The sequence below is a fragment of the Schistosoma mansoni genome, chromosome 3 (assembly GCF_000237925.1).
Source record: "Schistosoma mansoni strain Puerto Rico chromosome 3, complete genome".
NCBI classification, from domain to species: domain Eukaryota; kingdom Metazoa; phylum Platyhelminthes; class Trematoda; order Strigeidida; family Schistosomatidae; genus Schistosoma; species Schistosoma mansoni.
This window is the reverse complement of record NC_031497.1, coordinates 9,177,919-9,204,609: the sequence shown is the minus strand read 5'-3', so window position 1 is coordinate 9,204,609 and position 26,691 is coordinate 9,177,919. Positions and strand designations below refer to the sequence as shown.

The window sequence follows — 26,691 nt, the reverse complement described above, 5'->3', positions numbered from 1 at the left end:
ACAAATGACGTACGAGCCAATTATTGGTCACCGGTTACCATAAAACTGTATCTTCTGACATCGCTCCACTGTCTTGTGGATTAGACCTTAAGGTCAAAGACCCTGGGTGTGGCTGCCCAAGAAAACCACCTGCTTCGGTCTGGGCACCCAGGCAGTATCTCAGCCCTCACACGAGTCGAATGATTTATGGGGCGCGTATATATCTGGCGCCTCCTTGTACCAATATTTATGTTCGAATAAATAAACGAATAAAATAAAAGCCACGGTGATGGAAAAAGCTTTGTAGGATCCAAACTCACGAATTGTGTTATACAAACAGATTTGTCGCTGAAACGCCTATTCTATTGTAACATGTTGTTATTCAATTTGGGAGTTTGTGGACCCATTGGATATACGAATCACTATCTGCCACGAAGTCGGATATATAGATCCCTTCCAATTATGATATATCAAGGACTAAAGTTTCATGACTAGTAGTTAATGTTAACGAGAGCATATTTACTAACCAACATCAGCGATTAAAAAATATAAAACGTCAGCACAAATCATAGCATATGGCTAAAAAAACGAAGACACGCCTAAATAAAGTACATAGCAACGTAACAATGTGTATCGGTGAAGTTAATAATACTAAATCCTTCGAAACATTTAGATGGACATGTTCTGCTCTCGATAATACTTCGATAGGGCTTTCGCTAGTGAATTCGGATAATCTTAGGTGTTTTACTTCTGCTAGTAAACGATGGGATATTTGATGTGCGAGTACCCACGCAATATGACATGGTGTTTTTAAATATTTCAGCACAATAGATTTGAGAATAATTAGTACACTCCTACAGTCGGAGAAAAATTCAACAATAGTGAAGGGCGTGGAACGATGCGAGAAAAATATACGGGCGGATCAGACAGATTTAGGTGTCAAGTCCATTTTGTAGATGATGTCAGTTCGTGATGAAAACTGACTTTTTATGTACGAAGGGTCGTTTTAATGCCTGTTCAATCCTGGACACGTCAAATGATACTTCAAAATATATTTTCAGTCAAGAAAACGAGTGTTTTACGTGAAACTATGTCTAAAAGGGGATTAGGCGGCAGCATTCACACTAAATACTGGGACAAGTTTACGACTACAAGTACCGTCTAATTAAGAACCTCCCGCCTCGTGTAATTACCTTCAGAAATAGTTCAACCAACTATAGCTAGCTTGCAGCAATTATCTTTTTGGGTTTTGACTCACTATTAAGAACCGAAACTATTTATTCTACAACTTGAGTCTTTATTACTCTTTTCATAGACATAGAAGGTTCTAGTTCTTGATTACTTTGTTTTACTAAACGATTCCCATGTTAGTTTGTTTTGATTTCAAGACTCGATGCAAGTGGAAATCTCGGAGGAGGAAGATCAAATTGGTTTTTTCTCAATTTTCATACCAACCTTATCCAAACTAGACTTCATCATCTATTGCTGTCATTTCTCTGTTTGACTTCTATTATTGAAAATGTTACGTGTGAAATAACTAGCTCTCACAGGAAATTCGTATGATATGAGCTTTTCGGTCATTTGAATTAGTCGTTGCTAAATACTTGAGCTTGTTTTAGGGTGAAAAGTTCCCTTAGATAATCAGTATTTTAAGCATTCCACAACAGTTCTGACGATAATATCATTGCTGGACACACAATAAACCTTCTCATGAATGAAATTTTAGCCAACTTCCGAACACATCGCCTCGTATAACAAACTACAGTAGAAGGTCCTGTAGATTATCAACTTAGATGGTTTCTATTGAATGTTTGGTGGCCTATTGGAGTTAGACTGGAACGGGGTGACCAACTAGCTAACTTCGAAGTCACACCTAGTGGTCAGCATTTAACGTGAATTATCCCTTCGACATGCTAAAGTACTATGGCTGGTTTGAAGACTGTATAATACAAAGGACGCTATTGCGCAAATATAATAGTGAGAAGGACTACAGATATGACAGTAAGACCATCACTGCATGGACCACTCGATGGCGTTTGATTAACTGATGCTCGTTTGTTATATTTGACTTTGATAGGTATCGATGATCCGTTCGATATTTAGTGACCTAATCGCCGGATGATTTGGCTAGGGCCCAGTTACATTGTACCTCTGCCTTCAACACAACACAAATTTCTCAGTAGCCTTTATCTTCTTTTTCTTTGGTTAACTTTGGGATCATTTTGGCAAAAGTGGCTAAAAAATAAGGTTTTAAAACTTCATTGTGACTCACATTTGCTTATTTCTGGATTATGGGTGATTCAACACACAAGCTTGTCTGAAGGTCAATGCATCACCGAACTTTCAACACATACTACTACGGTCTGATGATATAAAAACCGTGAGTATTGAGGTTCATTTCTTCAAGGAGACACCTAACATTTTCCAAAAGACAATTGGAAATCTCTGTAATACTCTTGTTCATTTTCTAAATCTTCGGAATAACCGAAGATAATCCTGGAGAAACCCCACGCGCGAACGATTTTCTTCTTGACCACACGGGAAAGAGAACTGTGAATGGTTTTATTACCGAAACACCCAAGGAGAATTATCAGAAAACTGTAAAAAAATTTCCATCTTCACTTATAAGTCTTTTATCACTACATTTGCCATGGAAAACCATCTTGAAAGATTGTGCCCGTGATAACGGCGATCAATAATTTTTCATGCAACCATGTCGACCATAATAATTTTGATGTGAACGCTAATAAGTCATAAGTAGCATTTCCAAGAGAATTTAGAGAGAAATTGGTCTAACGAAAACAATCGTGACTTCTCATCATACAAATAATAAATGTTCCGTAAAATCTTGATCTTGAAATTATTAAAAACTCAAGAATAATTAACCATATATTCTCAGAAGCGCTGAAAAATCCTAAATGTATTCAGAGTAGCATTATGTGTAATATATACTTGACAGCTCAAACCCAGTGTCTGTTATAAATGTTCATATACGAAGGTGTAAACTTTCATTATCATGATATGCATCACGAAGATTATATAAAGTACAGCCTGTATTGGTACTGGACCCTAGCAACAAAATCTTTTCAGATGAATGTATATTTGCTGAAAAGATTTACTTTCATCATGTGGTACTCGGAGGAGGTCAGAAATGGTGAATGAGGGACAGCTGATAGGCACAGCATGGCTCAGCTTTCAAGCGTTATAATTCTTTTGTGTAAGCCAGAAATTTCAACATTAAAAATATTTTTTTCTATCCCCAGTCCGAAATGTGTATCTCAGAAATGCTAAACACCATATTGCCGACTGTCATGATACGACGGGTAAGTGTAGAAAAGGATGGGACTTCCATGTATGATCTTACGGATTAGGTGATCACATCATGACGAATCTACAAATTTAAGATTTAGTCTATTATTATAGTAACAAATGTACTAATACTGAAATAGATCATAATTCCACAAATTCACTAAGTTCAAGTCACCTCTGTCAGATAAATACTCATCGTGACTAACTGGATCTATGCTAGATAATATGGCCCATCTACTCATCCTGGAACTTTCGGACAAACTTTATTTGTTCTGCTAAGGAAGAGTTGATTCTCGTTCTATGTCTCACACTTATATCTTCAAAAAACAACTATGAACACTCCTGTTGTAATCAAAGCTCCAAAAACTGTAATAGTTTCTTGTATGTGCACTTGAAAACACGGGAGTGGAATTGTATGACAAGTCTGTTTTCAGTGATGTACCATGTTCGATATGGCTTTTTACATTTTTATGACTAAAATACCATTTGGATGATTATATTGGGCTCCAAACATTCCTTTTTTAACTGATACTACTGTAATTAAGTATATCATTTGCTAAATCTTCATCCTTAAATTTATCCTGCAAAATTATTGACAGCGTGATTAAAACCTTTCACTCATAATGCGACCCATTGTGCCTTGGAAACATACTTGGATTCTCGGACGTACATGGACCACAAAAACAGTTATTATTATTATTCACAACACGTTGTGCCAACTTCGCGTATCATCATAGCCATTTACCTAATGTTTATTGAATTTTCTATACGAACTATTTTTACCTTAATAATTCAACTATTTATTTGGACCTATGTCCTCTTTCCACCCCAACACTCTAATTTTACAATTAAACACCGCAGTCAATCAGTTTCCTGACCTGTGATGTGATAGCTGCTGGATCTATTAATCTTGTTATTTCGGGAAGAACTTACATAAAAACCAGATATCCCAACTGGAAAAAAATTCAAATTTGAATTGACAAGTGAACCATTGCTAGGTTATCGTGAACATAACCTGCCAATGATTCAGAGATCAGCGGGAAGCTGCCAAGTGAACGCGACTAAAGTTGTTTAAAAGGTTCTAGATATCGGAGTGTCCGCAGGGGCTTTTATGACTTCAAGGTCATGGCCAGAATTTTCAAGTCTTGAGCATACTGAAATATTACACTTCGAATGTAAGAGTCATAGTAGTTGTAGTTCATGATTGGTCAAGTTTAAAAAACTAACTCATGTTTTATCCAACGAAACATAATATTCTTCGTAGGCAGAAGCTTAGATCTACCCAACATGGTGCGAATTTGCACCACTCTGCTGACCAACTACTCTGGAAAAAATCTTCGTATCATCGATATGGAAATACCTTCATTTACCACAGCAGTCCTTCCGTGAGAATAAAATCTAGGATCATACAATTGTGTCTGGGTAAAATCAATACTTAATAAAATTAAATTTCCTCAAATACTGAGGTCCCCTCTAATAACCTTGAAAATTACTTTATCGATTCAGTCGGTCACTAAACAACAAACATTGACGAAATGCATATGATGCTGAGACTAGGATTCAGACTATAGAATCAGGACTTAGCGTTATGATTTAAGATAACAACTGACCCTGGACATCTAGAGTTCAGGATTTAAGGTTGGAACTAAGTTTAGAACTAATACATAGTGTTTATGATCTAAAGAGCATTTAACTCAATCGTCGACTCGAATCTTAACCATATCCTCATCCTAAAATCTAATTGTAATCACAACTATAAATCCTTAATTCTCCATCCTCATACAAAGTTCTAATCCTCAACCATAATACTAAATGTTACCCTGATCTCGAAGCTGTACGGCAGTTCAAAACAGCAACAGTAGCCCTAAAAGCCAATCCTCAGGTAGCTAGTGATGGTTTCAGTACTAAAGCAGTTTAAGCTATCTTCCTGGATTGAAACATTTATAATATGGTCAACCGGTAGCAATTCCTTGCATAAACCTTCGACTCCACCACCGGTAGACGACAGGTTATGTACTTCATGACTTTAAAACGACGTGCACGTCCGTATTTAGCTTGCACTTATAGCTCAGCTTTATCAGTATTCGGAGAAACATTGTTTTGAATCTTACTTCGAAGGTAAAACGTAACATCCCTTTAAACAGTATGTCTAACTACTTCATACTTTTAGTGTATATTTGTTCCATTCTCCCCACGTGTGACTAGTGGGGAAGCTGAGAAAAAGTAGTAGATTCCACACCCCACTTCACCTAATTCTGTCGAACCAACCGTGTATTATCATTACCCCCACACCCAGTGTGGCACATGCTACTGAACGAGTGGATTTTTTTAATACACCCTATAACACATTGTTCAATCCTCACCCGTGTTTACAATTAGACCCGGCCTACTCTTGAGCATGGTAAGTTTTTCGTAAAAAATGGCGGAAATGCCATACCTTCAAATACTAGTTTTGTGGGTTAAATGTAGTTACTAATTTGTCTAATTTTAAAGCGAATTCGTTAGATGTAACTCCTTACCATTAGTTTTGTTGTTCCACAACTAGTGCACAGGTTGTCTAGTCAGTTCTCACACATTCTATGTGATGATTTGTTATCATACACCATGTTCTGCAGACATTTTCGGTAAGAAGTAAAAGCATATCTCTAGAACTTCTTGCAAGAGTATGAGTGATGATGTAGTTCAAAATACCTATGTCGTTAGACTTCTCGAGTAAGTCATATTTATGTGCTGAAACTCCTTTTTTCGTTTCGACGTCCTACCTATCTTTTACCTTGTCGAATATCTGCTCTCTTTTAATCCTTTACTGTCTTCTACCTCCGTGTTGATTGCCTATTGTTGGCATTCGTTCTCCGTTTCTTAGTTTGCCCTGCAAAATTCCTGCTCATGTTTATTTTAGTGTCAATCTTAAATCACTTTAATGTAGTAATCAAACTAGTTATCATGGTAAATTTGCTATTTCTTTGAAACCAACTGCGTCAGTACAGTGCAAAATAATTACTTAGTGTCCAATATTATCATTTTCGATTTCTCGGCTTGAAGTTTTTAAAATAACTTCACTAAATAGAATACCTATTCCGAATTCTTTAGATGTAACTCCTTACCATAGTTACACCAACTCGTTCCTCTGTTCTCGAAGTTCAGGGATTGTTTTGCCTTCTTTGTACTTGACTGGTCACTCTGGTTTACTATATTTCCCTATCAGTTCCTTCGTCATGTCATTTAGTTGTCTCATACTTCCTTCTGTTGCAGCTTTTTCCACTGTCATTGCCAAGTCTTCCACATATTTCTGCTTGTCAGCTCTCATGCTCTTCTTCACTCGCTTGTTTGCTTCTGTGAATTCAGCTTGTGCCTCGATTTCCTCTGTTCCTGTTCGGCTGTTGTGAACTGCTGTCTTCTTATCCTTTCTTTCTTGAAACTTATCCAGGGCTTCGTAGAGCCCCATTCCTTATGATGATATTTCTTGCGGCCTAGTACCTCCTGACACGCTGAAGCCAGTGCTTCTCTGATCCCTTTCCAGTTGTCCTCCATATTGGTTTCTTCTTTGAGTAGATCTTGTAAGGCTTGGAACTTGTTGTTGAGAGTTATCTTAAGTTCGTTGAGTTTGTCAGTATGTCAATGAAAGGGTGTTTTGAAACTTTATGATGCTGTCTTGTTAACTGTCCAGTGCTTCTTTAGCTTCACTTTCAGCTTGTCAACAACCAGGCGATGATCTGAATTTATGTCAACCCTCTGTTTGTTTTCACGTCCTCCACGGTTCTTCCGAAACTTTTATTGGTACGAATATGATCGATTTAGTACATTTGGTTCTGTGCATGTGTTTGTGGGGTAATATAGTGAGGTTTATGTCCAACTCGTTTAGGGCACATAAATTTACAAATCTATCACCAACCTCGTTTTCTTCTCATAGTCCATTTCATCCTATGACATCATATCCAGTGTTGTCCATTCCGAATTCTCAGTCTCAGTCTCTAATCTGGATGGTAATGTCCTTTTTGCAGAGACTTCTCTACTGTCAACTGCAGTCTCTCATATAAGTTAACTTTATCGTCTTGATCGCTATCATTTGTGGATGTATAGCACTGTATAGCATTGATTGTAATCCCCTCCTTCGTTTCGAAGAATGGTTTCATGTTTCCGGATCCATGAGGTTTTCATCTTGTAAGTAATTTACGTGCTTTTTTGAACAGCATTTGTGCAACTCCTGGTATGTGCGAAGCAATTTCTTCTTCATGAGTGAAGTATAGCAACATGTCTCTTGAATCTAATCTTTTTTGTCCAGATTGTATCCAGTTGATATTATTTACTCCCAGAACCCTCACATTTATCTCCTCATTTCCGACGTCAGTCTGATAGTTCTCCTGGTCTCACGCATTATCCGGACGTTCTATGTACTTAAATAGATTGTCTCTCTGGTTGTTAGAAGTGTCGTTGTCATCGTGATCGATAAGGAATCTCCGCTTTTACCATGGGGAGCCTTAATTCCCCCAAGTGACTAACCTTCAATTTGAAAGGTAGAGTTTAAGTGTTTTAATTTGTTTATTCCGACTAGCGTTTGTTTATAAGGATGTTTTTCACGAGATAGGGTTGTTAACCTCTTGTCAAATCTCCCTTTTTACCCTGGCTTCAGCAAGGCAGTAACCCAGGAAGAGCCACAGGAGGAATTAGAACATAAATAACACTGACACAACTAACACTTCCCCAAGCGAACACGGGGGAACTGGGCTGAATATGTTTTGGAGACGTTTGTCGAAACATGACGATCACTTAACGATAGCGTGATGCCTGAACCCACTTCTGCAAATAAATCCGGGGGGCACTGCTCGCGAAGTCTTAGCATGTCTTCACTGAAGCATCTAACACGCGAAAACTGCTAGACTTCAGTTTCGCAAACTCGTTCAAAATGGATCTAGAGTCATGTTTTGCAGATTCACCGTTTAATAGTACTCGTTCTCATTTTACTACTTATCCGCCCATCTGATATACTGGGGGTGGAACGAATGCAACGGGATTGCCTTCGAAAAATCCCTAAAGCTGACCCACTTACAGACCTACGCCCTCGGACTTGTATCTCTCTTGAACAGGATGATTAGGTCTAGTTTGATTCTTTACATCTCACTTACTCTACATGTAATATAGCCCTTACCCAAATCCCACATATTTGAGACGTTGGAGATAAAAATCTACGGTCAGAAACGAAAATTACGGAGTCGAACCTCGAAGAAACTACTCCTTCCTCAAATTAATATTGATATTGAACAATCTTTCCTTCAAAATAATTATAACTAGAGTTTCTAACACGTTTTTAGGAACATTCGATGACATCCTTGCTTGAACTGGTCTCATAGCATGCGCAAACACATTTACGCCCTACTCAGATATCATAGGCTCCTAAAACGCGTAATTCATATTAAAGTTTTGGTTTCGTATCCCTTCATCATCGTCTTGAAGTTTTATTATATATTTCTCCGTAACTACATGTGCATCATTAGTTTTTATTTGAAGTAGAAAGTATACTCAATGAACTTAACGATACTGCCGAACTATGGTTGGATGCAAGGGATGCTCACTACTATCCCAAGAAGTGATCGCGTGAACAACACAAATTTCTTCCCTACTTCGTGTATTCTCGGATCTATAGAGCCTGTAAACCATCAACCATTATTGAAAGCACAATACACAATGAACGCCGACCTTATGTTGTTTCCTTCTAGTCAGTTTTTCATCAGCTAATTACTTTCACGTACACTTTACAGTATTACCGTTAATTTTACGACATTACTCGTCGTCTTGTTCATAATTATTGTATTCCTACCTTTTTCCTCCACCTCAACAAATATTAGTCTGCCGTTATACTTTCCCAAATGCTATAAATGCTTTGAAACCCACGCTTTATACCACAGTAATTTAAGACATTAAATCGACGCCTTACACACAGTCCATAATTTGAAAACATTTAGTTAGCTCGTAACAGGTACTTGTGAAGTATCGTCATCTGATAGGATATAAAACATATGACACAGGATAAGACATAATAGTATTAGCAACTTTTTCACATCACAATATGCTACGGGGGCATCCACTTTAAGGGCAAGGTAGAAATGCTATGGAAGATTCAGTGCTTACTGTAGTAAGCTACTCAGTTAGGTTGATATGTAATATGACAGAAATAGGGGGTAGACTTTGGTATATAGGAATATGAATAATGTTATGAATAATCTTGATAAATAACAGGCGCAAGACATTCTTAAAGGAAGAATCAACAATTTGTAACATGGATCAACAGATAAGATATTGTAAAAGTAAGGTTATTAAATGGATAAGTGAAATGAGAATTTTTGATAGAATATTCATGCAGATAAACCAACAGGGTTGGCGTTGGTACCGCACTATGAGTCAACGTTAGTTATAATCTGTTTAAAAATCGCACATCGTAGGAACTGCAACCTTGGTGAACACCCATCCACCCCAAATTCCACCTTTACGTGCTACACTCTTGGCGGTGAAAAGAAGAAAGAGAAAACAAGCACCAGAACGAGCAACAAAATACAGTTGATAAGCCCAGACATTTTGATTTTTTTGTAATGGAAGAGGCCAAATTATGTTTATTAGCAGGCAGAAAAACAACTGATCAATAAAGGAACTTCAGATAAATCATAAAAACGAAACGAGGCGTGTTCGGAATTTTAGGGGGAAAACAGGTCTTAGTTAACGAAAGGTTGAAGAACAAAGTTGGATACATGTTTATTGATTCCGAAAAACTAAAAGTAACTTAAACTGTCCTAATCACCATAGCCTTTATTTATTTATTGCTCGTTTTTATTGTTGTTATCGAGTGACAGCTGTCAGGTGTGTGTTTCGGTGTCTGAAAATGCATGTGATAGATTGACCTGGGAGAATAGCGAAACCATTAAAAGGTAGAAAACGTAGATCTAAGAAGCAGCAAGCATAGAACAACTACAGTATCACTGAATAATTCTCGGAATATTGATCATAAAGGCTCGAAGACAACTAAAATGTTCTGCCACACAAACGTAGGTGAATTGAAATCCTCACCCTTACCATCAGTGTTTGCTGGTTAGTAACTCTTCCCTTCCTCCTATCTAAAAGTTAACTTAAAAGAGTTTTGTATCAAAAAAGAAGGGAGAGTGAAGTCACTGACCAGCAATCATTGATGTTGAGGGAGATAGCTTCAATTCACCCATATTTGTGGGGTAGAACTTTTCGGTTGTTTGAAGCTTTTTATGATTGAGAATGAGACAATCTGTCAGTGATGTTTAATTTTTTCTACACCCGCTACCCAGACTCATCTTTCCACTTTTATGCCGACTTCGCTATTCCAGTAGTATAACATAAGCCGACGACAACCCAGGCTCTTGCATTACGGCCTAGATTATTACGGAAAAAATAGTGCGCAATAAAAGATATAGTTATTAGCGTCCCTAAACATTGCTTTTTATCATCTCATTTTCAATTTTACTGAAAAGCCTGTCTGATTCTAATTACAACTTTCCCGTCATCATTCGAACCCGTTACACATTGTTACACATCGCGATTAGCTGTCTTTTATTACTGTATTTCCCTATCTGAAGACTTCTGCGACAACTTATTCTAATAATAACAGATTTTATGAAGTTTATCCACTTATTTACCACACCCACGTCTCTTCCTCTACAAACAGTTAAGCGTTGGTGTTTATTTGTATCCAAGTGCCTTGGTACTTCTTTGTATCTCCATTCTTCAGCATCACATACGCATAGAACTTCCTATTGCACATCGAAAGCAAGCCTAATGTACGTGTTTGCCAAGGCGGTAGTTTATATCAGAAACTTTTTAATCATCACTCTATAACAATTGTGAACTTCTCAAACAGTCGTATTGAATAACATCTCAGCAGTACCATGATTCTAACAAGCGGATGGGAAGTCTGGAATAGATGTGCTATGATCAAAATTACAGTTTGTACGGGGTGATATTTTTGAACAGATTCTAAAAAAGATGAACAGTTAATACGGCAAAAACACACAAAATTATCTGCTAACTTGTTGCGTGGATAATGTCACCTATTTTAGTTGGGTTCATTTATTTATTAACCCCACATCGGCAATAACCCATAAGTAAACCCATGTTGTAAATTACTGACCATGCCTGTAAAGTGGAGATTACACGTACTAACATGTGTTTGGTAGATAACATTTGGTCAAAAACATATCGATAACGTCCAAGCATTATAGATAAAGTACTTGCTTACTTCCTTATTTTGCGTAGCCACTATATTCCTTGTTATCCTTCATTAGATGTTTACTGTATTGTTTGCTTGGACATCATAACCCCACGCTCCAACTGTTATTTTCCGTGATCTAAATATGAACGTACTACAACAACAGCCTGGCTTCTTTCAAACAGATAAGAGGAGTGGTTATCAGCAATAAATGCTAATTATGTCAGAAACATATATAATCAATAATTCTAACTATTACCTTATATGAGCTCCTAAATCTACAGATAACAGTCGCGTTTGGTGTGTGTAGCCAGAAGTGTCACACATCATGTTTAAGGAAACCATTCAAGGCTGAGCACCATAAAAAACGTTAAGAGACGAATTCAATCGCATGATGTACTCGTAAGTCATCTTTAGTTCTAGCAGACTATGGACAACCCCGTCGTATATTGTCCTTAAAAAGAACGGAAATAACGGGTATCCTGACAGAATTTTATGCGCTCGTGATCGGCGATGTGTTCAGGAATCTCAACTTTAGTTATTTATCTAACACCTAACTTTAACGATAAAGCATTTTATATTCTATAATTGGCCCCGTAAATTTCTCAGGAATACTATTATTACACAAGTTATATATGATCTGGAAAACAAAGAGGCAGCTATTTTGGATAACCTGCAAACAGAATCTGTTAAGAAACCTTAGACTTACAGTAGACTGGTTAATTTCTACTAACGATACATAAAAAATTCAGCGTCAATCACGAGATCATTAACTTCGAGAGAGCGAAAAAGGATATCAAATAGGCTACGTAAAGAAGGTATTCAACATAGTGAACAACCATATCCAGAAGTCAACCATGATTCGGCTCTACAACAGTGATCATTCATTATCATCTTTGTAGAAGCATCCGACGTAAACCTAAAGTCATCATTAAACATGAGCCGTGACGCATCTTGGTTTAGGCAAATCGAAATTCAATACTACTCGATAAGTTATGAATAGTGGTGAAAAAATCCTCACAAAATGATGACCAGGAATGGTGTTAAATATATAAACATATGTATAAACTAAGTTGAACATACATGAACTATGTTTTCTGCACTGAGTACAGTTTTTTTGAAATCAGAAAGCTTGTAAGATCAACTATAGAACAAAAAGTTAATCAAAATAGGGAGTTTTTAATTCACAATCAGTAAAATGATACCTAGCGACTCAGGAATAACCTGCTGTCGAAAAGGTAAAAATATCAATTGTCAAATGGTCAGAAAGTGAGATGACTGTATATAACAATGAACATACCTAGCGATTATAATCTAAAATATTTATCCCACCAAAGTTAGGTTACGCCAATTAAACCAAATGAAGTCAGCCAAGGATAAGGTCGCTCAATACAGAAGATTCCAGAAACCAAAATGTTGTTACAAAAAGGATGTAGGGAACCTATACGTTTTTTGGGTTTTAAGAGACTAAGTCTACATACTTGAGAACGACGAACTTTTGGGATATAGCTTTACGACGAAGTGATCTTTATGAATGACTTGATCAGATCAGAAAGCTGAAACTATCTATCCAGACTCCTCAATCACAAAATTTACTACATCCGAAACACTTGTATAAAATGCTATTGAAATTTTTATGTTCACAGCAGGATTTTATGAAAATTTGTTTGTTATTTTCACAAATACAGTTACCACGACTTCAGTGTCGGTGGGAATACAAATCCACATAATGTTTGGTACAAACTAATATAAAATGGTAAGTCGAACATATACCACAAATCAAATCTCAGCCTTATTTAGTCAAGAAAATTAGTTTACACTTTTTATTTGGCAATTTATAAGTTTGATCTTAAAACTATTACGAAGTTATGAAAAGAGAGTTCTACTACAGTTTTTTTGAAACTGAACTCGATTTGTTATTTTGAGGGGCACTACAAACCTCATAACTGTCCTAATAACATTGGCAGGTGAGAAACCTGGTCGTGTAACATAATCCTGAGAGGTGGTCTCCTTATTTGATCGACACTACCTACTGAATATATTACTTGGAATTATTTATGCCATGTTTAGGAGGCAGTCGTACTAGATGAACATAATAAGAATTTAAAGCAAAATACTTTGTTCTCAGATGCTAGTACATTACCAAACAGTCTTCAGAAACATAAATATCCTCAATTTTCCATGACAAAACTTTCAGCTAGTTAAATGAGTGAAGTCCGGGTCCTCAGGTTAAATACTAGGGATTGAAATTAAAAGATTTAAAAAAGATTTATTATTAACTAAACATACTAGATTCCTCCTAATAATTTTTGTTCCTCGTGAGCCAAATACACATGACACGGTACATTGGTCGATAACAATCAAACTTGATCTGTCTTCTTTAAACAAATGTATTTGCGCAAACTTTCATCGACAATCGTTGAAGAGGAATAACTATACCAGTCAATTATTGTACTGTTTCACGACCTTTTACAATGAATTGAGTACTGTCTAATTAAAATTATTGATAAGGACTGAACTTTCGTGATGTTAAGTATTCTCGTCCAGAAAATGTTTTAAACGATATGATTTATGTGTCACCATAAGGCTCAGCAAAGAGTTGCTTTCAAACCTAATAGATGAGGAAAAGGAACTAAATTTGATCATCCTTTCCGTTCAAATTCAAAATTGTTTACAGAACACTACATCACATCTGTAAATTGAATTAGAATGACATGGACACTGTTGACTTATTTCATGATAAGTCTTCAATTACTAGCTTCTTTTAAACATGTGGTCAGAGCCATGTTAAATCGTGATTAGAGAATAGAATAAGATGATTGTAACTGCATGATTATTGTATGCAGCCTTAAACGCTACCCAGATCATGTAAATAACAACAATACACTATGAAATTCAGTTACATTTCTCGAGTCGATTTAAACTAAACAGTTAAATAATAGGACACGATGAATTTATAAGATAGTTTGTTGTTAGAGAACTGAAAACACTAACAATCATCTAGACTCTTGACATAGGACAGAACTGAAATTTATAAGTTGACTTATCTAATATTTGAGAATTCACGTCATTTATAGAAGAAAAGCATCACGTTTATTTAGTTGAGAGTTAAGCAAGTAAATAAAGCTTGATCATGCATTTAGAAAGTCAGACGTTGACTAACCATAAACCTGGTTAAAAATTGATTTCAGCCAAAAGCGAAAGGAAAACAAAAACTTAAGAAAGGAACTAAGAGAAAATCTGTGAAGGGTAAACGCAAAGGTCGTTCATCTCGGCAGAAAAAGCCTAAACGTGAAATTGATATTATGAGCCTATGTGCCATGGAAAACTTATACTACATTGCGCACAATGCACCAAGTGCATTGATGTACCGCGGTTTTTGTTGGTCAAAGTTAAAACCAAAAGGAGGTAAGGGTAGGCGGAAAGGGAGAAAGAAGAGAAAAAAATAAATATCTTGACGTACCATTAAACATCATACAAGATGCTTCCACTGAGATATTATCCTTTATTTATTTACTTATTTATTTATGTTCACTGATAATTTCTGTTGTTTATGACGTTTATTTCATAGCTTTTTTCATAGTATGTGCAAATAAAATTGTTACTAAAACCTATTTATGCTTTTTGACAGTTGCAAAAAATCCAGATAAATGCATTTAAACTTACAAACTTGAATATCATGAGGTACTAATATTTTTACAGCCAAAAACGTGCAAATAGCTGTACTAATAATCATGAAAAGTTTAAAATGGGTATTGACTTCAAAGATAGAAATAATCCAAATATTGCCTTATGAATCACCTAGTTAAATGATATAAAACTCTAGACCGAATAATGTCACTAGAGTAAGTGATATGTAACTAGATCTTATTCACTATTTTGACGAAAGTGATCATGGCGTATTTTACTTCTTACGTGACCGGAAGGTGAATTACAGACCAAGCGTACGTGGGTTGTTCAAAGTGTACTATTTAATTAGTACAGTTGTACGAAACAAATCTGGTGATTTCCGTTGACAAATCGAAGGCTACATAATTGCTTTTTCGCGCACATGACAGATGAATAAGTGAAATATGTAACATAACACAGCGGTGGACTTCACTAATTTCTCTATTCTTAGTTCACAGTATTCCGCATAGATGAGTAATATCAATGAGTCAAACAGGGACTCACTCTGTATCACACAATAATCTAATATGAATTTCCAGAACCCAAAAATCAATACAATGAGGATATCAGCACTTATTCCCTAAAAATCTGCTGTTAATGAAATGAAACAAAAGTTTGTAAAATAGTTAAACTGAATCATATCGAAAATGTAAGACGAGAAGCTTTCAAAAAGAACAGGTAAAATGAGGTAAAGCTAAAAATGTTTTGTTCAGAAATCTAGTGGAATAGGAAATGTGAAGGTAATACAGCTTTGGTTTGAGAAAGCCCTTTAGTCACAATCTTCCTGATGGTTTTCTACAATAGATAATCAAATTACTTAGTATTCAGTAGTGATATGTTAATCCGAATTCCCGTCTAACATTTAGTCGAAAACTGGAAGTCGACCCAACTACAGAATAAATTATACAATAAGGAAACGATGACAGTTTCAATATTTTAATCAGTAGAAAACTGAAGTTATGACATTTTATAGGTCGCCTGTTCTGTCATAGCTTTCCTATAGTGAAATCATTTGATTCGAACATTAGTTGTTTGTTGATACGACTAGAGAGCCTCAAGTCTATTGAGATTTTTTCCTTTTAAGAAGAAACTACGTATTCTTCAATCTTTGTGTGAACAGCTAGTTTGTTCTTACTGTATTGCTGAAAATCGCAACCATCAGAACCAGTCCTCACAGCATAAAGTTCAAAGCTACTTAGTGTGAAGTGTACATGTCACTCAGTATATTACCGTTTGACCACAAGTCATTGTACTACTCTACTAATATTATGTTAAACTGAATGTTTAAAGTCCATATACTTCATTGATTTACGTCTGAAAACGTAAATGAAGGCTAACTTCAACAATACGAGTGAAAGAAAATATTATTATTGTTTTGCTAATAAATGAAATGAAAAATTCACACTGTAGACCAATTCAATCGCCAAATAACTAAAGACAAGGGCAATGTGAAGACAACATTTTAATTTAATAACTGAAAATAGATTAATTTACAAAATATGAATACAATAAGAAACTTATTAGTTATACATAAGTTCTGAGAGGTATTAGAGATCTTATCAAAGATTTATGTTGGTATCGATTTTTGTGGAAGATGAAGTCCAAATGGAGAAGCGATTAAACTTAACCACATAATCATGTATTTCACCGGATTATTAAGTTGAGTAGGTTGTGAATAAAATACTTCCCTCATGAGATCTGCAGTTTTACAAGGATGAAACTCATAAAACGGAATTCCAAGGTGTGAATGTTCGATTTCACTAAGGGCATGTAGGGGTAGTGGTACTTCAGAAAGAGGAAACACAGATGAACGGAAATTTTCACTCCATAATTTGTCATGATGTAATGAACGGCCACTTTTTGTCTGAAAACGCATTAAAAGAACAGGTACTTGATAGCTATGGCTGAAAACTATACGATACTCTGCTAAAATCTCATCCGACAATAAAGATTCACTTGTTAGTAAACGGCTGGTATTTGATTCGCCAAGCAGTATTGGCTTTCTGTAGACCATTTCCAATTCGTCAGGATATCCGACAAACTCATCAATAAACCATTCACCACCACTGTCACAATCACAGATCAAATTGTTTTTTAAGATTTGAATAGCATCTTTATATGCCATTAATGTGAGTTGACCATTTTGATGATTCCTAAAAAACAAGGAACATGAGAATTGATGGTTAACTTCTCTGACTAAAAGACATGGGTGGATAAACGGAATTTTGCCTCACTTCGTAAATGGAATTAACTAGTGTAAGGAATTGTAGAATCCACAAGAACGAGAAACATAGGTATCGAAAAAGAACAGGTGTATTAGCATCATTGTTAATAATTTCGAAGAATGTTTTGCACAGCTTTTAACTAGTGGCTTCTAATTTTTCGGCAACACTACGACTGATTGACATATTGCAAATGAAGTATTTAGTGTATGGTTTTCAGATTTTACTAAGATGTTCTGTAATTTTATATTATTTATTTTATTTATTTAAACACATAAATATTGTTATAAGAAAACACCAGATACATATGCGCCACACAAATCTCATTTGATTTGTGTGAGGGATGTGATACTACCCAGGTGCCCAAACCGAAGAAGGTGGTTTTCTTAGGAGACCACACCCGGCGCCTTTGACCTAAAGATCTGATCCACAAGGCAGTGGAGCATCGTAAGGAGATGCAGTCCCATGGTAGCCAGTGACCAACGATTGGTTCATACGCCATTAGTTCCCTCAGGATACTGTAGCCCATGTGCACCATTGGTTTGGAATCAGGGTTTTCCAATTCCCCTAGGTGAACTTTCCATGTCCACCGACCCGGTTAAAGCTCCAGACATTCGCTTTTTGTCCTCTCAATTTCGTAAACAACAGTAATGCCACGAGAAGGCAGTGAGTAGGACTCCCCTGGCAGAGGCTGTATACGCGTGGCCGTGTGAGAGCATTTCGAGAGGAAGGGTGGCCTCTACCCACTCTCGGCCGTACCAGGGCATTTGGGCGCGCGTCCGAGGGAATGATTATATATATATATATATATATGTATATATATAATTTTACGATGTGGGAGACGATTTAATTGTTAGTCTATTAAAACAGAGCGACATATGGGTTAAGAGATTTCTCATACACGAGGCTTCCGGATGTTATCGTTAGGAAATCAATAGAATCTAGTTTTTATGAGCAAGTCGTCTCCCAGAGCCGCAATAAAACACTCGCACCATATCAGTGGCGGCTTGTTAACACAGTCGACTTTCACCTATACTTTTTGGTAGTATAAGAACTTCACTGAAATTTAACTTATCTTAATGTGTGGACCATATGATAAGATGACATATTTGTGGGCATTGAAACCTAGGATTAGTTGGAGACACCATAGTACGATAAGACACCTATTTACTCGAAGAACAGTGGGACTTATATATTAACCAACAAAGTCAGCTACCATTTATTCACCTAATATTACTATGGAAATGGTTTTGTAAGCCCTTATATATCCGCTCCAAAAATGTTAGTTGGTACTGTTGTCGGGTCGATGAAAATGAAGGTTGACAAAGGACAAATAATTGGAGAAGCAGTCATTAGTAGCTAAGGCGGGACTACACATCTCAAACTTACTTTTCCTGTTATTTAGCTATTAGCAAAGTAGTACTAAGAATTGTTTCCTGCCGACTTAATTTAGTCACCTTTATATCAGAACACTTCCCTAAAAACATTCAGATGTCTAGATAAGTTAAGACTAGATTTTTATTGATTCTATATGATGTTTAAAAACTGTGATCAGGTAAATAGTACGTAGTAAGTTTAGTTAAGAATAGGTATTCTATTTAGTGAAGTTATTTTAAAAACTTCAAGCCGAGAAATCGAAAATGATAATATTGGACACTAAGTAATTATTTTGCACTGTACTGACGCAGTTGGTTTCAAAGAAATAGCAAATTTACCATGATAACTAGTTTGATTACTACATTAAAGTGATTTAAGATTGACACTAAAATAAACATGAGCAGGAATTTTGCAGGGCAAACTAAGAAACGGAGAACGAATGCCAACAATAGGCAATCAACACGGAGGTAGAAGACAGTAAAGGATTAAAAGAGAGCAGATATTCGACAAGGTAAAAGATAGGTAGGACGTCGAAACGAAAAAAGGAGTTTCAGCACATAAGTATGACTTACTCGAGAAGTCTAACGACATAGGTATTTTGAACTACATCATCACTCATACTCTTGCAAGAAGTTCTAGAGATATGCTTTTACTTCTTACCGAAAATGTCTGCAGAACATGGTGTATGATAACAAATCATCACATAGAATGTGTGAGAACTGACTAGACAACCTGTGCACTAGTTGTGGAACAACAAAACTAATGGTAAGGAGTTACATCTAACGAATTCGCTTTAAAATTAGACAAATTAGTAACTACATTTAACCCACAAAACTAGTATTTGAAGGTATGGCATTTCCGCCATTTTTTACGAAAAACTTACCATGCTCAAGAGTAGGCCGGGTCTAATTGTAAACACGGGTGAGGATTGAACAATGTGTTATAGGGTGTATTAAAAAAATCCACTCGTTCAGCAGCATGTGCCACACTGGGTGTGGGGGTAATGATAATACACGGTTGGTTCGACAGAATTAGGTGAAGTGGGGTGTGGAATCTACTACTTTTTCTCAGCTTCCCCACTAGTCACACGTGGGGAGAATGGAACAAATATACACTAAAAGTATGAAGTAGTTAGACATACTGTTTAAAGGGATGTTACGTTTTACCTTCGAAGTAAGATTCAAAACAATGTTTCTCCGAATACTGATAAAGCTGAGCTATAAGTGCAAGCTAAATACGGACGTGCACGTCGTTTTAAAGTCATGAAGTACATAACCTGTCGTCTACCGGTGGTGGAGTCGAAGGTTTATGCAAGGAATTGCTACCGGTTGACCATATTATAAATGTTCCAATCCAGGAAGATAGCTTAAACTGCTTTAGTACTGAAACCATCACTAGCTACCTGAGGATTAGCTTTTAGGGCTACTGTTGCTGTTTTGAACTGCCGTACAGCTTAGAGATCAGGGTAACATTTAGTATTATGGTTGAGGATTAGAACTTTGTATGAGGATGGAGAATTAAGGATTTATAGTTGTGATTACAATTAGATTTTAGGATGAGGATATGGTTAAGATTCGAGTCGACGATTGAGTTAAATGCTCTTTAGATCATAAACACTATGTATTAGTTCTAAACTTAGTTCCAACCTTAAATCCTGAACTCTAGATGTCCAGGGTCAGTTGTTATCTTAAATCATAACGCTAAGTCCTGATTCTATAGCCTGAATCCTAGTCTCAGCATCATATGCATTTCGTCAATGTTTGTTGTTTAGTGACCGACTGAATCGATAAAGTAATTTTCAAGGTTATTAGAGGGGACCTCAGTATTTGAGGAAATTTAATTTTATTAAGTATTGATTTTACCCAGACACAATTGTATGATCCTAGATTTTATTCTCACGGAAGGACTGCTGTGGTAAATGAAGGTATTTCCATATCGATGATACGAAGATTTTTTCCAGAGTAGTTGGTCAGCAGAGTGGTGCAAATTCGCACCATGTTGGGTAGATCTAAGCTTCTGCCTACGAAGAATATTATGTTTCGTTGGATAAAACATGAGTTAGTTTTTTAAACTTGACCAATCATGAACTACAACTACTATGACTCTTACATTCGAAGTGTAATATTTCAGTATGCTCAAGACTTGAAAATTCTGGCCATGACCTTGAAGTCATAAAAGCCCCTGCGGACACTCCGATATCTAGAACCTTTTAAACAACTTTAGTCGCGTTCACTTGGCAGCTTCCCGCTGATCTCTGAATCATTGGCAGGCTATGTTCACGATAACCTAGCAATGGTTCACTTGTCAATTCAAATTTGAATTTTTTTCCAGTTGGGATATCTGGTTTTTATGTAAGTTCTTCCCGAAATAACAAGATTAATAGATCCAGCAGCTATCACATCACAGGTCAGGAAACTGATTGACTGCGGTGTTTAATTGTAAAATTAGAGTGTTGGGGTGGAAAGAGGACATAGGTCCAAATAAATAGTTGAATTATTAAGGTAAAAATAGTTCGTATAGAAAATTCAATAAACATTAGGTAAATGGCTATGATGATACGCGAAGTTGGCACAACGTGTTGTGAATAATAAGGATATTGATGGATTTATTGCGATATATGAAGTTTGGATTATAAACAAGCTTAAAAATGACTAACTGACCGTTCCTAGGTAATCACTATTATAATCTGAAGGAATAAACCTCATGTTGGTACAAGGTTATCGAGTTTACTTTTGTGGACGTCCACTAAATGATTATAGTTACCTCAGATGAGGGAGTATCTTTACATGAATGTAGCCGTAGATAAATCCCCGAAGTAAACAGTTTTGTAAGTCTTCGACATATTATTTTGCCCTTGTTAGTTCTAATCAACACATCTAATCGAAGGCGCTCGGCCACCCATCCGCACCAGAACACGATTAGGTACGCCGTGCTACGCAGCTCTTACAGCAGTTATAGAACTTGGATTGAACGCCTCTCGAGATATCGGTAACCTTCCGAATATAGTCTCAACTACACGGGTATTACACTACTATCGGTGCCAGAAAACGTTTTCCACAAAGTGCTGCTAAATCGAATAAAAGAGTCAGTAGACACCCACCTTCGAGATCAGCAGGCTGGATTCCGTAAGGACCGGTCGTGCATAGACCGAATCGCGACACTACGGATCATCGTTGAACAGTCAGTTGAATGGGACCCGTCACTATACATCAAGTTTCTTGACTATGAGAAGGCCTTTGACAGCGTGTATAGGAGGACCTTATGGAACCATTTTGGATGCTATAGTGTACCTGAGAAAATTGTCGACGTCATCTGGAACTAATATATATATATATAAGATATTAAACTTATCAAAAAGGATACTACCCTCAGTCCACGTTCTGATGGATCAATCATAAGTAATCCATTCGGTAAAAATAATTTCTCATTTAAATCCGCAACAGCTAAAGTTACTTTATGCAATGCCTGGAAGAGTTATAGACAAATATAACCGAATCGCCATACATCGAATATAAAAGTGTTACCTGTGAAAACGTTTTCAAACTCCGAATACCTGTGGCATCTTTGGGAACAATCCGACGTGAGAAAATGTACAGCTTTACTAACAAAAGAATTCGGCAACACAGTGATAGGAATGAAGGTAGAAAGTACAAATATATCAGTCCTATACAGTCTATAAGTACTCTTAAATGAAGATGGATAAGTTCAGTTAACTCTAAAGGCCAGCTATCAACGTCACAATCGTAGTTGTCCAAAAACTGAAAGATCGCACGGCGAGTGATTCGATAATTCATTCAAAAACTGAGTAACTTCCAACGTATAGGAGTGCTTGTAGAATTCATCCGCATGTTCATTTGAGAATATATAAAAATAACAATTTATTCTCGAATAACAGTTTGTTACATCAGGCATGCCGGTTTACAGGCAAGATCAAATTGTTACAGAGGTTACAATTTTCACTGTAGAAAATTAATCAGCTGGGTTGACATTTTATAAGATATGAATGTGAATGGATTTCGTAAGAAACATGTTAATATCACAATTGACGCGCTTTATGAAGGTAGCGTTGCAACATACAGCTGATGGTCGAGAATAGATACGTGCGAAGTTGGGGGCTTTTAGAAGCTTCAACCCTATATCCCTCCGGAATATCTGAGGTTTTAATAACGGTGTAGGACGGAGTCACCCGTTCCATATCGGTTTTCGGTGGGGTATCTCCAGGAGGCTGAAAAAGGTGTAAGAAAAAGGAAGGACGAAAAGTAGAGCACACAGTATTCATGGAGGAATAGTTATGGTATACCCACTTAGTTTATTTGTCTGTTACTGAAGTACTTACTAAGCAAGAGCATACTAAGGTGTTAAAGAAAATAAGTGTTAACAAGGTATGAGTGGATAAGGAACGATATGAATGCATGTGGCCCAGAAAGGAGCTCGCAAGTATATGATTATGTGTAGTTATAAAATATAGTGCTGAAAACAGAATTCTGATACACATAGCTGTCTCCCTTCTTTCTCGAAGCTATTTGAGCCCTTTTTGCTTTTAGATTTTGTAGGGTATGGAGTAGGCCTCGATTTTAGCGAATCGTATAGCTTGCTTGTAATAGGATTACTCGGTAGGAAGTGGAACCGATTCAGCGTTTTGAACACGATTTAAAGGGGAACATTGCTCAAATAAGTTCGCATCAATACCGTTGGTTCGTGACATCCCACTTGACATAAGGAGCCGTAATTTAACATATTCTGCCCTACAGACACGGGTGGATTGTAGTTATCTCCCCACCATCATGTGTGCTGGTCAGAAACGCCACCCTCTCCCTTTGTGATGTTAGGCTCTCTTACGTTTGTGGTATGTATGAGTTTTCCTTTAATCAAGGCCTATATTTGGAATACACTGTGTCTATTAGTTCCATGTTACAAGCTAATCGTATGGTAAAAGCATTTGTATTATGGGTTAGACATTCATTTAATATATTATTATTGTTCACAAACATCTTATGAGTAGATAAGTGTTGTGAGGAAACCATTTCGGGTTTCTTAAAAAAATGCAGTAATACACAAGTTCCAATAATGTTTGCATTACATTTGCCATGTTGAGTAAAGAAGGAAAAGGAAAATAAAATAATAATAATAGAATAGTAATAATAAATCAGGTTTTACGTTGTTGACAAGAATTTTGATTTGATTTTAAAGATGGAGAGGAAGAAAATAAGGAAATAGAAATAAAGGAGACGCGTAATACGTAAATCGCAAAATGAGTAATAAAAATAAAATAAAAAAAATTAATTAATATGTAAATAACTTATTATTGCGGTAAGATATGGTGTTAAAATAATTTTTGTGAAGTCATAGTTTAGAGTGATGCTATAAATGTCTCAATTAAGTGCAAAAGATAATCAATATCTATGAGTCGTATATGCATTCCGAAGATAAAACGAGTCTATAGGCTGGGTCATGGATCATAGTTGGGCTGGAGGTTAGGAATGACAGTCCATTTATTGCTTTGTAGAGGAATATTAGATTGTTCTTTAATCTACGGTGCCATAAAGGTTCTAAAGAGAGGTGCTTACATCTACTTGTGTAATCGAGAGTGGAGTCACCCCCTAGCAGTTGGCGTGTGAAGCGTCCTTGAACATCTACTCTTATTTTGTCAGTGGTATTCATATTAGAGAAGATAAAAGAGCAGTATTCTAGGAAAGATCGTACACATATTTTATGAAGGGTAAGCTTAGCCTCCGTTATGAAGCCAATTAGACATCTAGCTTTAGAAATAATAGAGGAGGCATATTCTTCAAAGTTTGGGCTTCCTGTGTAATTAATTCCTCGATCTGGACTTTACTTTTGTTCAAGTAGAGTTGTAGTTCATAGGGATGCTTTCCAAAATGCATAATTCCGCACCTGTTGAGGTTAAATAGTAATTTCCATTTTTCGCTTCAGATAGTTACGTCATTGAGATCATCTTGAATCAGAGGTACACTTCCACTTAGAACCTCAGGCTTATAGCTGTATACTGTTTCGAGATCATCAGCATATAGGTATAGTTTCCCAAATTTTATGATGTTACATATATCGCTTATATACATGAGAAACACGAGTGGACCTAATACACTTCCCTAGATGACGCCACTAGTTTTTGGTCTAGGTGATGAGAGACAGTCGTTGTACTTTATCATTCGTTTGTGTTCGGTTAGGAATGAAACAAACCTTGAATAGAGTGCGTTGTTGAGCGCAGTTTGGCTAGAAGCCTTTTGTGTGTGACCTTATCAAAAGCTTTCTTAATGTTTAAAAATAGGACAGATACAAAGAGTCCGTTGTGTCGTATCACAGTTATATCATTCATGTAGTCTACTAGGCATGTATCACATGATCTGGACCTAAGAGATCCATGCTGAAAGGCCGAGATGAGATTATTAGTAATTAGATATTGGACTACCGCCGCCTTAGCTACTTTGTCCATCACTCTAGACACCACTTAAGTTATGTTTATGGGTCGGTAATTTTCGACATTTGCTTCAGGTCCTGTCTCAATTTTGGGAATGATATGTGTAGTTTTCCAGGCAGTACGGTAACATGCTGTAGCGAGTGATATCGCTAATAGTTTGAGTCATAAAACACACACATCATCGCCTCCACATTTTAGCGTGCTATCCGGAATACTGTCTGGTCCACCAGTGTAGGAATGTTTCGATGTACTAATTGCCTTAGAGATATTTTGTACATTGAAGTCTACATTGATAATCTCACAGGGAGGTGCCAGGATTGGTTTTTTCATCAGTTCATGAGGAACAAAAGTGTCCACTCAGCGGCTCCGTAATACGTTTAGGATCTTCAAATAGTTGTTTGTCTTTAATAAATATATTCCCTCTCGATTTAGAACGTTTCAACTTAATTTGAAAGAGTATGGTGAGTGCAGAGGAGTTATTATTAAGTTGAACAGCACGTTTTTCCTGTTCGACAGTTTTTGTGTACTTATTGCATCTGTCCGGACAAGTATTTCTGTCATCGTGGGTGGACTTCATCCATGTGTCGTTTTTAGTGATGATTCCTTTCCTTTTATCTTACGAGTGTTTTTTTTACTCTTATTAGCATCATCTACCCATACTTCGTTTGTGTTTTGGTTTCTTTGCGAAAAGAAACGTCATAATGTTTGCGATTATCAATTTGAGTCAGTATTTTTGAGATGTGTACTGATCGTTATATACACTTTGACATTGTCGTGGTCAGAATAACAACAGCAGAATTAGGTGTTACTAACTATCCTCAAATGTCAAATCAAAACTAGTTTTAAAAAAATGAAATTGAGATAATTTTATTCAACATTTACAGTGGATTCATTCATCGACACAGTGTTGGCATGATGTATGTAACAACTGCCCAAATAACAATAATAGAAGTAATTCTCTTATATTCTTTAGTTAGACATTCTTACTGAATTTGAAGTCTAACCACGAACCACAAGTCTCAAACACGACCAACCAAGAACGAACTACAATATAGTTTCTGGTGCCAGAAAACCCATCTGAGTAATTCTCAACAGTGAAAATTGTAACCCCTGTAACAATTTGATCTTGCCTGTAAACCGGCATGCCTCATGTAACAAACTGTTATTTGAGAATAAATTATTATTATTATTAAAACTGAATATTAGCACGACCAAACAAGACCAGTCGTGTCAACATCTCAGCTCCCTCGACAGACGTCTTTCACAATCTTAGCGGTGGTCATATCGAAAACTTTGAGATTGATCGATCCTATTCGATCTTGAAGACTTTTGTTCTTTGATCTGGACAGTTTGTCGTGGAGCTTTCATCGTTCTTCTGAACGACATCACCGGCACAAAATTCAGTTAGGAGTGACGTTGGAATTTCTGCACATATGGCTCACAGTTTGTCCCGTAGACCTCCATGATGATTGGTT

The 26,691-nt window shown here is 36.5% G+C and overlaps 2 protein-coding genes across 3 annotated transcripts; one reads left to right on the top strand and one right to left on the bottom strand.

Annotated features, from left to right (window-relative positions):
- Positions 1-5,686: 5,686 nt before the first annotated feature.
- Positions 5,687-14,958, top strand: Smp_146000 (putative hypothetical protein; the record flags this gene model as incomplete). The annotated part of the gene is made up of 2 exons (XM_018799136.1): positions 5,687-5,689; positions 14,701-14,958. 2 exons carry the CDS (start codon positions 5,687-5,689, stop codon positions 14,956-14,958), a joined length of 261 nt encoding a protein of 86 aa, XP_018650955.1.
- A 1,670-nt stretch (positions 14,959-16,628) lies between these two features.
- Positions 16,629-20,935, bottom strand: Smp_044260.1 (Apg10p-like protein; the record flags this gene model as incomplete). Of its 2 annotated transcripts, XM_018799134.1 has the most annotated exons (2): positions 16,746-17,331; positions 20,887-20,935. In XM_018799134.1, coding segments are annotated over 2 exons (588 nt in total). The 2 variants fall into 2 exon arrangements, with proteins under 2 accessions (XP_018650954.1, XP_018650953.1); XM_018799135.1 differs by lacking the exon at positions 20,887-20,935 and having other exon boundaries at positions 16,629-17,303.
- Between the last annotated feature and the right edge of the window lie 5,756 nt (positions 20,936-26,691).